Below are 12,176 nucleotides of genomic sequence, written 5' to 3' on the forward strand. Positions count from 1 at the left end.
TAATGTACTACATGGTCCAGTGCTAGAAGAGGAGGCTGTTCCCAGGAAATTTCTTTAGCTAGCTATGATTTTTGGAGAAACAGTGGACTGAAATGGTGTTTCCCTGTATTTATGCTCTAACATAACATAAAGCTTTTATGCAGTGTATTTTAACTTGCATCTGTTTTTGATGTTGCTTTGGGGGCTTTTCATTGTTTTAAGGTGAGGGTAGATGTTTGCATCTGGGGAAAGAAGCACTCCCCCCCTTCCAGCATTCTGTTTTTAAATCTTCATCCCATAAATTTGTAGAATTCTAGATTTGGAAGAGAAAACAGTGCCCTATGAGACAAACCATGCAGAGATGCCGTTAAATGCCCATACCCTCTTTTATTTATTTATTTTTCAAATGTCACATTCACACCCTACAATTCAGTTGCTTTCCAAACACTGTTCACGTGTGGATGCTTCACAGCCTAAGCAGTTTTTAATCACCAGCCCTGAACTGTGACAGCGCCTCTTCAGTGAAGAATTCTGTTTAGGAAGCATGACAACTAAAGGAACACTGGTCACAGTAGCTAAAACCGTTGCCGTAGAGATGAAAAGTAGATTTTTTGTGTGCTTATCAAATTTGAGGCCCAATGAAGTCTTTGTGAGGAGGAGAGCTTGGTCTGGGCTGCTTGGCTGAATAGGAGGGTGTTTTGTAAAGCTGCTGTTAGCAAACGAACAGAAGCTGAAATGCTTCGTAAGAAAAACATATATATGAGACGTATATATCTCAGTTTTAGTTTCAAATAGTCTCTTCTGTTTAAGAAGAGGGTTAATGCTTTCACAAATTTACCACTGCACCCAAAGCCCCCCCCCAACAAATTTACCACTGCACCCAAAGCCCCACCCCCCCCCCAACAAAAAACGCAGTCTTGGAAATTGCATGTTAAGGCTCTAGCTTGCCTCATAGACACAGAAGACTTGTCCCAATGTTTCATATTCAATTCAGACATTGGGTAGAAATCTCAGTTTATTTATGATGGGCGCAAATCTGGTTAAGCGTCAGGCTGCTGCACCCCTTGTCTTCTCCACCCTTCCCTTGTGCATCACTCCAAGAGAGAAGATAGTAGGCTTCACCTAACACCAATTAGTCATGAAATTTGAGTGCCTTAATAAAATGAAGGTAGAAAATTTATCTTGCCTTGAAAACCCAATGAGGAGTCTCCATAAGTCGGTTTCAACTTGACAGCACTTTCCACCACCACTAGGGAAGGAAACAAGCCTCTGGTTATTAGGAAGCCCACATTTGGACATCATGAGTCTCTGCAGACTGAAATCTTCAACTAACCACAATCTTGGAGCATGGTGCTGAGGGGAGAGGGAGGGAGTGTGCAAACATGGCATTTGACATGCCCATCATGAAGAAACTGGCACCTGGTGGCTTTGATTTCTGATTATGATGTATAATAGTTTATTTTAAAGCACAACTGTATTATTATTATTATTATTACTAATAAGTGTATTTGTAGCTTGTTTTGAGAATGCCCATTGAAAAGTGAATCATAAATTTATTTCATACAGAAGCTGGGGCAGGACTGTGTCAGTGTTCAATATGGTAGAAAGTTTGAATCTCCTTCTTCGACAACCAGTGCAATGAAAAGCTTATAAGATGAGAACCCAGTCTTATGCATGTTTAACCAGAGGTAAAATCAATGAAGTAACTATGCAGGCATTGTTGGAGTTGATAAAGGCTCCCTCCAGCCCTTGACAACAAATGAGTGGACAACAAACGAGTGGGCCAAATGTGAGTTTCAGGAAAGTCTTCAAGGACAGCCCTGCATAGAATGTGTTGCAGCAGTCTGAATTGGAGGTAACAGAGGCATGGATTATGACGGCAAGGCCTCTTTTTCCAGCAGTGGGTGAAGCTGATGAGTCAGGCATAACTGATTGTAGACAGCCCTAGCCACCACAGGCACACACAATTCCAGCAACAATGCCAAGGCAGGAGCACCCCCAGGCCACTCATCTGGTCCATCAGGGGGAACATAAGATGAGCCTTGCTGGATCAGACCTGTGGTCCATCTAATCCAGCAACCTGTTTCACACAGTGGTCAACCAGTTACCCTAGAAGGACAACAAAGAGGGTCTGGAGGCCACAACCATCTTCTGATGTTGTCTCCTAGCACTCGTATTCAGAGATTTGCTTCCTCTGAATGTGGAGGATCACTTTAATCACCATGGCTAGTAGCCATTGAGGGGCCTGTCCTCCGTTAATCTGTTTAAACCCTTTTTAAAATAATCTATGGAGTGGAAAGTGTAGCCCCCCCAAAAATAAAATAAATCCTCACCCATGCACTGTTACCAGCTCCATCTTGTCTAGATTGCTTGTACTTCCGTAGTTCATTTAGACATTCCAATGCTCCAAGTTTAATATGCTCCAGCAGTTTATTCATCCCCGTTGGCTTTGACCGGGAGGAAGTTAGGGGCACCTAAGATATGATGAAGGAAAAGGAATAACACATGTTTTGCTTGTCCTGTTCCCATGCATTTCCATCATGTCAGAATGGATCTTTCACAGCTCTCTCTGTGGTGAGGTACATGAACTTGGTAGAGCCAGAGGGAAGGTGAGAGAAGTCCTATTTCAAAGAGGAACAAGAAGACACAGGGAGCTTGAGGCTCTTGTGCTTCCTGCTTCCTCTCCTTTGCATCCACTTCACCTCCAAAGCTACCCTAAGTCTAACTGAAAGAAAATAGGATGAGCACCCAGTTTAAGTATTTAATTATGGACCAAAGTTTCATTGACTTCAAGTTTGTTTCACCCCCACTGTCAGTCACTGGTGGTAGCTTTTGACTTCTTTTCTTCACTGAAAGGGCTTCAGTGCTCACTGTTTTCTTCCTTTGACTCTATCCATGTTTTTACTCCTGAGTATTAGACATCTCTTCTGCTGTGGAGAGCCAATAATTGCTTGCTTCTTTGCTGCATTGCCCTCAAATCAGCTTGGATCAGCTCACAGGGACAGGGGGGGAGTGTTAAATCTTTACAGATGGGACAATCTCTTCTCTCCCAAGAATCATTTTGGATCATCTTTTCTGTCCACAGTTGCCAGAGCAAGAGGTGGTGAATTTGTTCATCCCCATGCAGGCAGTGGGTGCCATTATTGGAAAGAAGGGGCAACACATTAAGCAGCTGGCAAGATTTGCAGGAGCTTCTATCAAGGTAAGTACATTTCCAGGCTGACCCGTGGGCACGTAGGAAACCTTTCTGTGCTGAGCCCTTCCTGCCTCATCCTTTGCTATCACCTCCAGTGTCATCTTCTCTCTGCCACAGAGACCCTGCGTGGCCAACTATTGCTCAAAGCTGAGGCAGTTTCCACGGCAAAGAGTGCAAGGATCAGTTTGTCATTTGTCGAAGGCTTTCACAGTCAGAGTTCATTGGTTCTTGTAGGTTATCCGGGCTGTGTAACCGTGGTCTTGGTATTTTCTTTCCTAGGAAAGAAAACCTACAAGAACTAGTTTGTCATTTGTTTTTGCACCTCTCGGGAACACCAAGTACTGCCTTTTGTGTTCCACTACCTCTGCATCCATTTTTATTAATCATACTTGTATCCCACCATTCTTCCAAGGAACTTGAGGGTGCATTTTTAAAAAAAAACTGTTGAAATTGTCATCAGCCACCCACACATTCTGCAAACAAGAAAGGTCTGCTGGTTAAGGGGCAAAGGAAAGAGGCAGGCTGAACACCTTTCTCAGATAGGTAGCCACTGGTCAGGAGGGCCCTGTAGACTCTGCTCTAAAAAAAAATTAGTGGTCTCCTCCCAGTGTTCATGTGAATGCAGAGAAGTTCAAAGAAGGCAGCTGTCCGCTGACACAGGGCAGCTGATATGCTTGGGAAATGACTCATGGATGGAGACTGACTCAAGTTACTCTTGGGGCTTGCTGATGAGTGGGCCTGACCAACTCTGAATGTCACCAGTGAGTAAGGTTTGGGTTATATGTGGCCAATCGGAGGAGTCTTGTGGATGAATCATCAAGAGTTAGGGCTGTTGGTATATTTAGATAGCAACCTGTGATGCACCAAAACAACTGCAGAATCTGTCTTGTTATACTGTGATCTGTAATAATGCAATGTCTGGATTTGTATTTTTATTTTAAAAAACGCATTGTTTGATCTGGAGAATCGGGTTTGATTCCCCACTCCTCCACATGAGTGGTGGAGTCTAATCTGGTGAACTAGATTTGTTTCCCCACTCCTACACACGAAGCCAGCTGGGTGACCTTGGGCAAGTTACAGCTCTCTCAGCCTCACCCACCTTATAGGGTTGTGGGGAGGGGAAAGGGAAGGCGATTGTAAGCCAGTTTGTGTCTCCCTTAACTGGTAGAGAAAGTAAGCATATAAAAACCAACTCTTCTTCTTCTTCTTCTTTTTTTTGGGGGGGTGAATCCAAATAATGGAGCTCCCTCCCCTGCCCCTGGGGTTGAGGGAATCTCAGGAGCTGTACAGGCCAAAACTTGAGTAGGAAACACACAAAAATCTTGGGTCCCTTCTTGTGCAGGTGGAATTACCTTCTGTTTGTGCAAGGGTACTTTAGGATCCAGTCCATTGATCCATTTGTGTTGCTCCTTATTTTATACGCCATTTCGAGAAGCAACTTATATATGTTTGTAATCAAATACATGTAAAAGTAAATTTGATTTTTTTAAAATGTTTTGTTTATGGAAGTGTCCCTTAGGCTGTGAAAGTCCATACCAATTGGGCACTTTTCACTAGTGATGAGCCAAAATGGAGGCTGTTCTATGGCCCTTTTTGCTTTCTTCAAAGTGAAGCCCCATTTCAGTGATCTTTCTAGCAAACTAGTAAGAAGTGCCTTGCCATGGTGAAGCATGCAGATCATGCTGTGGATCACTTTCTTTAAAGTAAATTTTGTATATCCTGCCTGACACCTTCTTTCTTGGTGATGCACTTGCCCAGAGAAGGGATGGGTTTTACATTCTTGGTGTGAATGGGCGGGTGGGTGGGTGAGGAGCCTTGCCCCTTCCAAGCCAGCAAGCAGAAGCCAAACACTACCTGAACCCTAGCCTGAAAATTAGGGGGGGGGGGGGAAACCCCACCCCCGTGAACTAGACCTGAACTTTAAATCTATTATCTGCCTTGAACCTGAACTGGAACCAAACCTGGATTTTTTTTCTAATTCATGGTTTGGTTCAGGTTCTAGGCAACCAATGGTTTGGGTTCAGGTCCAGCTCACAGAAGAAAACCTCTCCAAACCAGTTTTTGAGTCTGGTTTGATTTTCCCTACTTGTAACCTTTCCACCTAAATTTATATCTTGAGATAAAATGAGACCCCCTCAGAAAACCTACTCTGTGGGCAGTGATGGGGGATTTGCTGTTCCGTATTGTGTTCTCTGTGGCTTACAGATTGCACCAGCTGAGAGTCCAGATGCCAGTGAGAGGATGGTTATCATTACCGGGCCTCCAGAAGCACAGTTCAAGGCCAGTATATAGCATATTTGTATCGCACGGTGTCGTCAATAGTACTTGTTTACATACACCAGCCCCTGACACCATTCATGAGACAGCAGACCCTGCAAGGCCAAGCAACCAAGTAGGGACAGGGCGGAGAGATGTGGGACTGTACAAGCCCTGGAGTCTTTGTTCTCAGCAACTCAAAGAGCATCCAGAGGATGCCAGAGTTTTTGCCCTTGCACAGCACACAGGTTGGTGATCCCCAACTCAGCCTCAATGCTTGTGCACATGGTTTCCCTCTTTTAGTGAATCTTGTGGGCCTCTAGGGCCTCCTCCAGTACAATATGGCAGTTGTATCTCACTGAGCCCTGAGAGACTAACTTTCCACAAGGCTTCATTGCTTCATTGAGCAATGCCCAGAAGAGCTGTTTGTGGAAAGGTTCTATTCCCTTTTTTTGCTCATCATATTATTATTTATTATTTACCTCATTTATTTACCTCATTTATGGCCCACTGAGATTCAAGGTAGATTACAGAACATAGAAAACAAGTAAATGAAACAGTATAAGATATCCAATAAACAATGCAATAGGGTTAGGATTACAGAAGTGGAAAACAATGCAACCAACTGTCTAAGTCATGACATAATGTAATGCAGACAGCAGGTTACAAAGGTAAAAGCCAAAACAGTAAAAGCAAAGTGATACATTTTAGGTGAAGTTGTTTGTATCCTTGCTAGAAAGACCAGTTACACTCAAGGTTGGACAGTTGCTGGCGTAGCTCCCGTCATTAATATGAATCTGCCTGTTGGGAACTCTTCCCCTTAAGTCAGAAAAGTCATTTTGGGGTCAAAATTGTTTCTTGCAAGCCCACTTTTTTTTTTAATGGACACTATATTGGCCATAAGATTAGACTATCTGGAAATTTACCAGCTGATCTATTTGTTCTCCCAGGCCCAAGGACGAATATTTGGGAAACTGAAAGAAGAAAACTTCTTCAATCCAAAAGAAGAAGTGAAGCTTGAAGCCCATATCAAGGTGCCTTCCTCTGCAGCAGGCCGTGTGATAGGAAAAGGCGGGAAAACGGTAGGTGGGGCAGCTCTGTTGAAGGTCAAGGGAAGCAGATGAAAGCGCACAACCTTCTGCAACTTGGGAGCTGGGGCTGCTTTGGATTTGGATTGATTTGCTTGGCTGGATGCGGGGGCAGGCAACGGGTGAACATCCCAATGTTTTTGTACTCCCTACTCATCCATGCCATTAATCTGCAAGCACCTTGAGTTGCTGAAATGCAACCCCGAGGGCTGGCTGAAATAACTGTTGTCACATTTACTGTTGCAGGTGAATGAACTACAGAACTTAACTAGTGCAGAAGTAATTGTACCACGTGACCAAACACCTGACGAAAATGAGGAAGTTGTCGTCAAAATAATCGGTCACTTCTTTGCCAGTCAGGTGCAGTACTACTTAAACATATATATATGTATATATATATATATATAGAGAGAGAGAGAGAGAGAGAAGAGAGAGAGAATTTTTAATGAGGAAAAGTGGCTTAGGATTTGTGAAACTGTGAATGTTTAAATTAACCCAGGTTGTGTATATATTTGAAAGTACAACAAACCAGTTCAGAAATTTAGTGATGTTGAGATGGGGAGGGGGCAATACAGAACTGAAGTCTTTTCTTTGGGACATTGGGGCCTTTTTCCTGCCACTTGGGTGCTAAACAGCAGTTTTTCATGAGCTTCCTCAATTTCTCATTTTTGATTTGTTGCCTTTCTGTGGTTTCCTTCGACTTTCTCACATTGGAGTAAGTGTGGTTTGAAAAGGCAACACAGGAAACGATAACGAAAATACAAAAATACAACAAATAAACAAGGAAGCGAAGAAACACTGAAGAAAACTGTGGCAGTTCAGCACTCAAATTGTGTGTGTGGGGGGGTCCTCCATGTAAAAAGACTCACCAACAGTGGGATTTCCCCCACCCCCAACTTTTAAAATCCTGTATTTATGCACTAGTTGCTGGGTTATAGGGTAATGGCCTGGAAGCATTATTTCAGCAAGGCACAAGGAGTGAAGAGATGATAGAGTTGTTGCTGCAATACATGCTTCGCACTCGGCCCGCTAGGCCTTACCCTGTGGGGCTTTCCCACACGCTATTGAGTTTCCCATGGTGCTGAAGGGACACTAAAGGCTCTTAATTTGAGCCTTTCTTTAGGATTCATCATATGCATTCTGGATGCCACTTTTACAGACTTTGCCCTCCTATTTTTAACGCTAGAACTGCCTTCCTTTTCTCTCTCTCTCTGCTGCAGACTGCACAGCGCAAGATCAGGGAAATTGTCCAGCAGGTGAAACAGCAGGAACAGAAACACCCTCAGGGAGCCCCTGCCTCGCAGCGCAGCAAATGAGGCTCCAGGTGCTAGCCAACAACTGATGAATGTAGCCCTTCCAACACCTGACAGCATAACCGAACAGGGAGCAAACCAAAGACTATCTGGAGGCATCAAAGTCTGCCCAAGGGGGCTGGGGCTCTGCAAAGGACTTACAGTAACACAGGCGGGGGGTGGGTGGATTTCAGCAAGTAGGGGACTGCCTCCGTGCCACAGCCTAAATGGAGTCTGTCTAACAGTACAACGCTATCCCTTTAGTTGGACTAACATAGGCGGAAATTTTGCAGACAAACCCGTTCAGAATCTGTTCTGTACATGTGTGTACATACTAGGAAACCATTCTTTCTTTATTTCTTTTTTACACAGTGCATGGGCTGCTGTACAGGACAGCGTTAATATATTTTAGAATTAATATAGCTAACTGAACTAACTCCAGTCTTTAATTTCTTTTTAAAACAGTAACGTTTTATTTTTAGAACATGCGGGCTTTTCTAGACTTAAACGGAAAGAAACTAGTCAGTTATGGATTTCTAACAGAAAGTAGGATGGAGAGATAGGATTGCCAGCAGCAACATTTAAAAACAGGAGTTAAAAAAAAAGAACAATATTTAGGTGGATTTTAGGAAGACTGATGGCATCTGCATGCCATCTGGGATCGCCTGTATGTGCCAACAGAAGGGATACCGTCTCGTTAGCAGAGGAATCTCTATGCATTTCTTTCTCCAGCTCATGTGACCTTCTCTTTGCTTCACAGATCTCAAAACTGGTTTTTGCATACAGTCTCTCCTTTTGTACCACCAAACAATGCAGTGCTCCGAGTAAACACATCACAGAAAGAAAAAAAAACCCACCTAGCCACAACTTCCATTTTGCTTATCAGAATGCCAAGCTTCAGTGAGACCTGATTTCCTTTTGGGGGGCAGGGGATCTCTCACCCAGCTCACAGGAAAACTGCACACCTGGTACATTATTGCATGTAGGATGCTGCCACCAATACTGTGGGAAATGGGTTTTTAAAATGGGGATTGACAAGAGGTTGTTGGCCCAGGGCATGAAAATTGCAACTTTTTTTTTCAAAAAGAAAAAACAAACAAACTACCTCAGGTGTTTTCATACCTCAGCACCTTGCTCTTGTGTATCCCTTTTTGAGATTTTGTATGCCTTGTAAAACTGAGAGTTGGAGCATTTTTTATTTTTTTAATAAAAATGAGTTGGAAATAAATTTAGACAAAGACAGCTGGCAGGTGGAAGAAAGCATCATTCTGCATGATGACTTCTGTATTCTTCTGCTAGATGAGAGCCACTGGCCTTGAAACAGTTAATAATAAAAGGATAGAAGTGCAAGAAACACTGGAGCAGAACTCCTGAGTTTGACAGGTTGAACACCATTAGAGTTTTCTGTGCTAACAGATGGATGTTTTACTGGTTTCTGTGAACATATTGTACCAACAGAGTGCAATGCCAGTTTTCTCTACTTCAACCAGTGTTCTGTGAAAAAAGAAATATATCCAGCTAACAAGAGCCTGACCTCAGTAGTTTTATTTAACTAAATGCCTGTTAAATGAAAGTGGGTGGTATGGGAACACCTCCTCTCTAGAGTCTTTCTCCCCGCCTTAATGAGAGGGAAGGTCATGAGCAAGCAGGTAAGGTTAATGTGCAGAACAGAAACAGAGGTACTTTTCAGACTTGCTTGCATTATGTGTGTGTGTGTGTGTGTGTGTGTGTGTGTGTGTAAAGTGCCTTCAAGTCACAGCTGAATTACGGCAACCCCTTATGGGGTTTTCAAGCAAGAGGCTAACAGAGGTGGTTTGCCATTGCCTTCCTCTGCATAGCAACCCTGGTATTCCTTGGTGGTCTCCCATCCAAATACTAACCTGGGCTGAGCCTGCTTAGCTTCTGAGATCAGGCTTGCCTGGGCCATCAGGGTCAGAGTGTTTGCATTATATCAGCACTTAAAATATAACTGGCGGTAAGATAAGGGCCACAATTATTGGCTTAGAAAGTAAACTCCAATTTTTTTCTATCTTGATATTCCACACTGAGAATCTTTAACAAAACAGCTCTCTCCAAAAAGCATCACATGGAAGTAGGACTGAACCAACAACTGGTATCCAAGCAACCACACAATCTTCTGTGCTATCATATATGCTGTGAGTGCTCATGGGCATCTCTGTATAGAGGGTTAACATATGCAAAAATAACAAAGAGGCTAACCTCTTACAGGCTTAACAGATAAAACACATAGCCAGTGTGCTACAAGATAATCTGCCAACTAACACTAGGCAAAACGGTATAGGTACAACTTGAGGTCTTCTATGATGGCATTCAAGGCAAGCTAGCTTTGTACTCTCAAAAAGCTGCTGATGTTTATTCTCAAGCAACAGAAAATGCCCTCATGAGCAGTGGCCAGAGGAAGGCCTGTGTAGCTGTAGGCTTGTGAGTAGCATCCTTGCCATGCAGTTCTCAAACAAGCAGTACTTAAAGCTTTACATGCATTATTACAAACCCGCCAAGGATATCTTATTCAGCGGCTAAAACTAAACCAGCAGCTGAATCCTTGTTTGACTCATGACCAAGACATGAACACACGCTATTACTTTAATAGAACAAAAAAAATTAAATTTACATTGCAGCAATTAAGAGACAGGACTGACCTATTCTACAGAGGTATGGTGAAGATTACTGAAGAAATGTATAACCATCTTGAGCTAAATATTTTAAAATGTTAATCAAGGTTATAAAATTTGATTAACTTTACATAACAAAATCCAGCAAGAAACACCACCTTTTATCTTCAAACCTTTTATCTTCAGCCCCCTTAATAAATGGCATTCACTCCACTCTAAGCTGATTCGAGAAGCAATAAAAGCCACGTCTACTGTGCCTGAAGTGATGCTTTAAGTTCTGTTTTGCAGAATTATCTGCTTCAAATCATACCCCCATTATGTCTGTTCTCTCTTAAGTGCATCAGTTGGTAATGTGCATCCAGCTGCATTTGCCCACTGTAGTTTGCAGGATACATGAGGGAATCTAGACTCATATTGAAAGTGTGATTTCTTACTTGTGTCTAAATTATTGTATGCCAATTATATACATGGACTGGGAACCTGTGAGCAAATTTAGCTTCCAAACACCATTTGCAGCACAAACCTGAGGCTTTTCTCAGGCTTGTAGAAAGATCTAGTCTATCTATAGTGCTTATGTCCAGATTTAAGTATTCACAGATGGGATCACATTGAGAATTGGATATATGGGTGAAGCCTCAAGGTACTGGGATCACTATCCCTCACCCTCCTAATTACATCAGGTCACTTAATATATTTGAGAGATTATTTTAATGTTGCTATGATGGATCTCCTTTTGTTTTATGTATTTTTTCCTCACCAACCACTACTATCACTCCAGAGACTTATGAATTGCCTCCTGTTATTTTCCTGTCCCACATTTTTGATGAGGAATCCACCCCAATGCTCTTTATTTATATAAGTCAGAATATGGCACAAAAGAGGCTTAATAAAATAAAAATTCAAAACGGTTTTATTTTTCTCTTGGAGAAATGGTAGTCAGGTTGTCAAGGAGGTTAGAAAATGAACTTGGTGGGCAACACAACAGGAATGAAGAAACGAGATATTTATAAACAATAGATATTTTGTATTCAGGATGTAGCTGATTTATTAATGTAGCTGATGTGTTGATACTTTTGAGACAGAATGAGATAGAGAACACTTGGCAGACACTGCTTAATTGAATAGACATAAGCTTTGAAACAATATTTCTATTGTTGGTGGAGTCAGGAACAACACAGTTTCCCAGTTTTATTTCTTAAAACCAGTAAGGGATACCCCCTTTTCTTTGCTGCTATTTCCCTTAGGGAAGGACACTCAATTCATTTCCCATACACAGGATCCTTCTTGATCCTACACAACTGTGTTCCTCCCATTCTGATTGCCAGCTTCTGTCAGTTTCTAACTCTCATTCTTTCAACTGCCAACAGTATAATTCTCTTTGTTTTCCCAACCTCCTGTCACTCAGGACAAGTCATCAGTATTCAGTTGTCTGTTGCCCTGTCAATGATCAATTTTATTCCTGTTTGCAGCCTCATACCACCCCCCTAGGTTTTTCAAATTCATATGAACTGAAGCCACTTTACTAGATAAGTTTATTTTCATTTTCAGTTTATGAAAGACCCTTTTAACACATTTGTATTTAAATACAGGAATACAAATAAATAGACTCATACAATATATAGATTTTTAAATAGACTGACCCTCATTTAGGGATGCTTCTATGGATTTGTTACAAATCAAAAAGTTTCAACTGTTTCAAAATTACTATCAATCTAAGTTTTAAAACAAACTA

The 12,176-nt window shown here is 42.1% G+C and overlaps 1 protein-coding gene across 2 annotated transcripts in view; it reads left to right on the forward strand.

Moving 5' to 3' along the window:
* IGF2BP2 (insulin like growth factor 2 mRNA binding protein 2) overlaps positions 1-9,338 on the forward strand; it is a 74,016-nt gene extending 64,678 nt beyond the window's left edge. For both annotated transcript variants that reach the window (XM_056849525.1, XM_056849526.1), the window contains 5 exons: positions 3,065-3,181; positions 5,381-5,455; positions 6,382-6,513; positions 6,766-6,879; positions 7,740-9,338. In XM_056849525.1, the coding sequence (XP_056705503.1) occupies positions 3,065-3,181; positions 5,381-5,455; positions 6,382-6,513; positions 6,766-6,879; positions 7,740-7,835 (534 nt within the window). In that variant the 3' untranslated portion in view covers positions 7,836-9,338. The remainder of the gene's footprint in view (positions 1-3,064; positions 3,182-5,380; positions 5,456-6,381; positions 6,514-6,765; positions 6,880-7,739) is intronic.
* Positions 9,339-12,176: the final 2,838 nt, after the last annotated feature.

Source organism: Euleptes europaea, chromosome 5 (genome assembly GCF_029931775.1).
Source record: "Euleptes europaea isolate rEulEur1 chromosome 5, rEulEur1.hap1, whole genome shotgun sequence".
Classification (NCBI taxonomy): Eukaryota; Metazoa; Chordata; class Lepidosauria; order Squamata; family Sphaerodactylidae; genus Euleptes; species Euleptes europaea.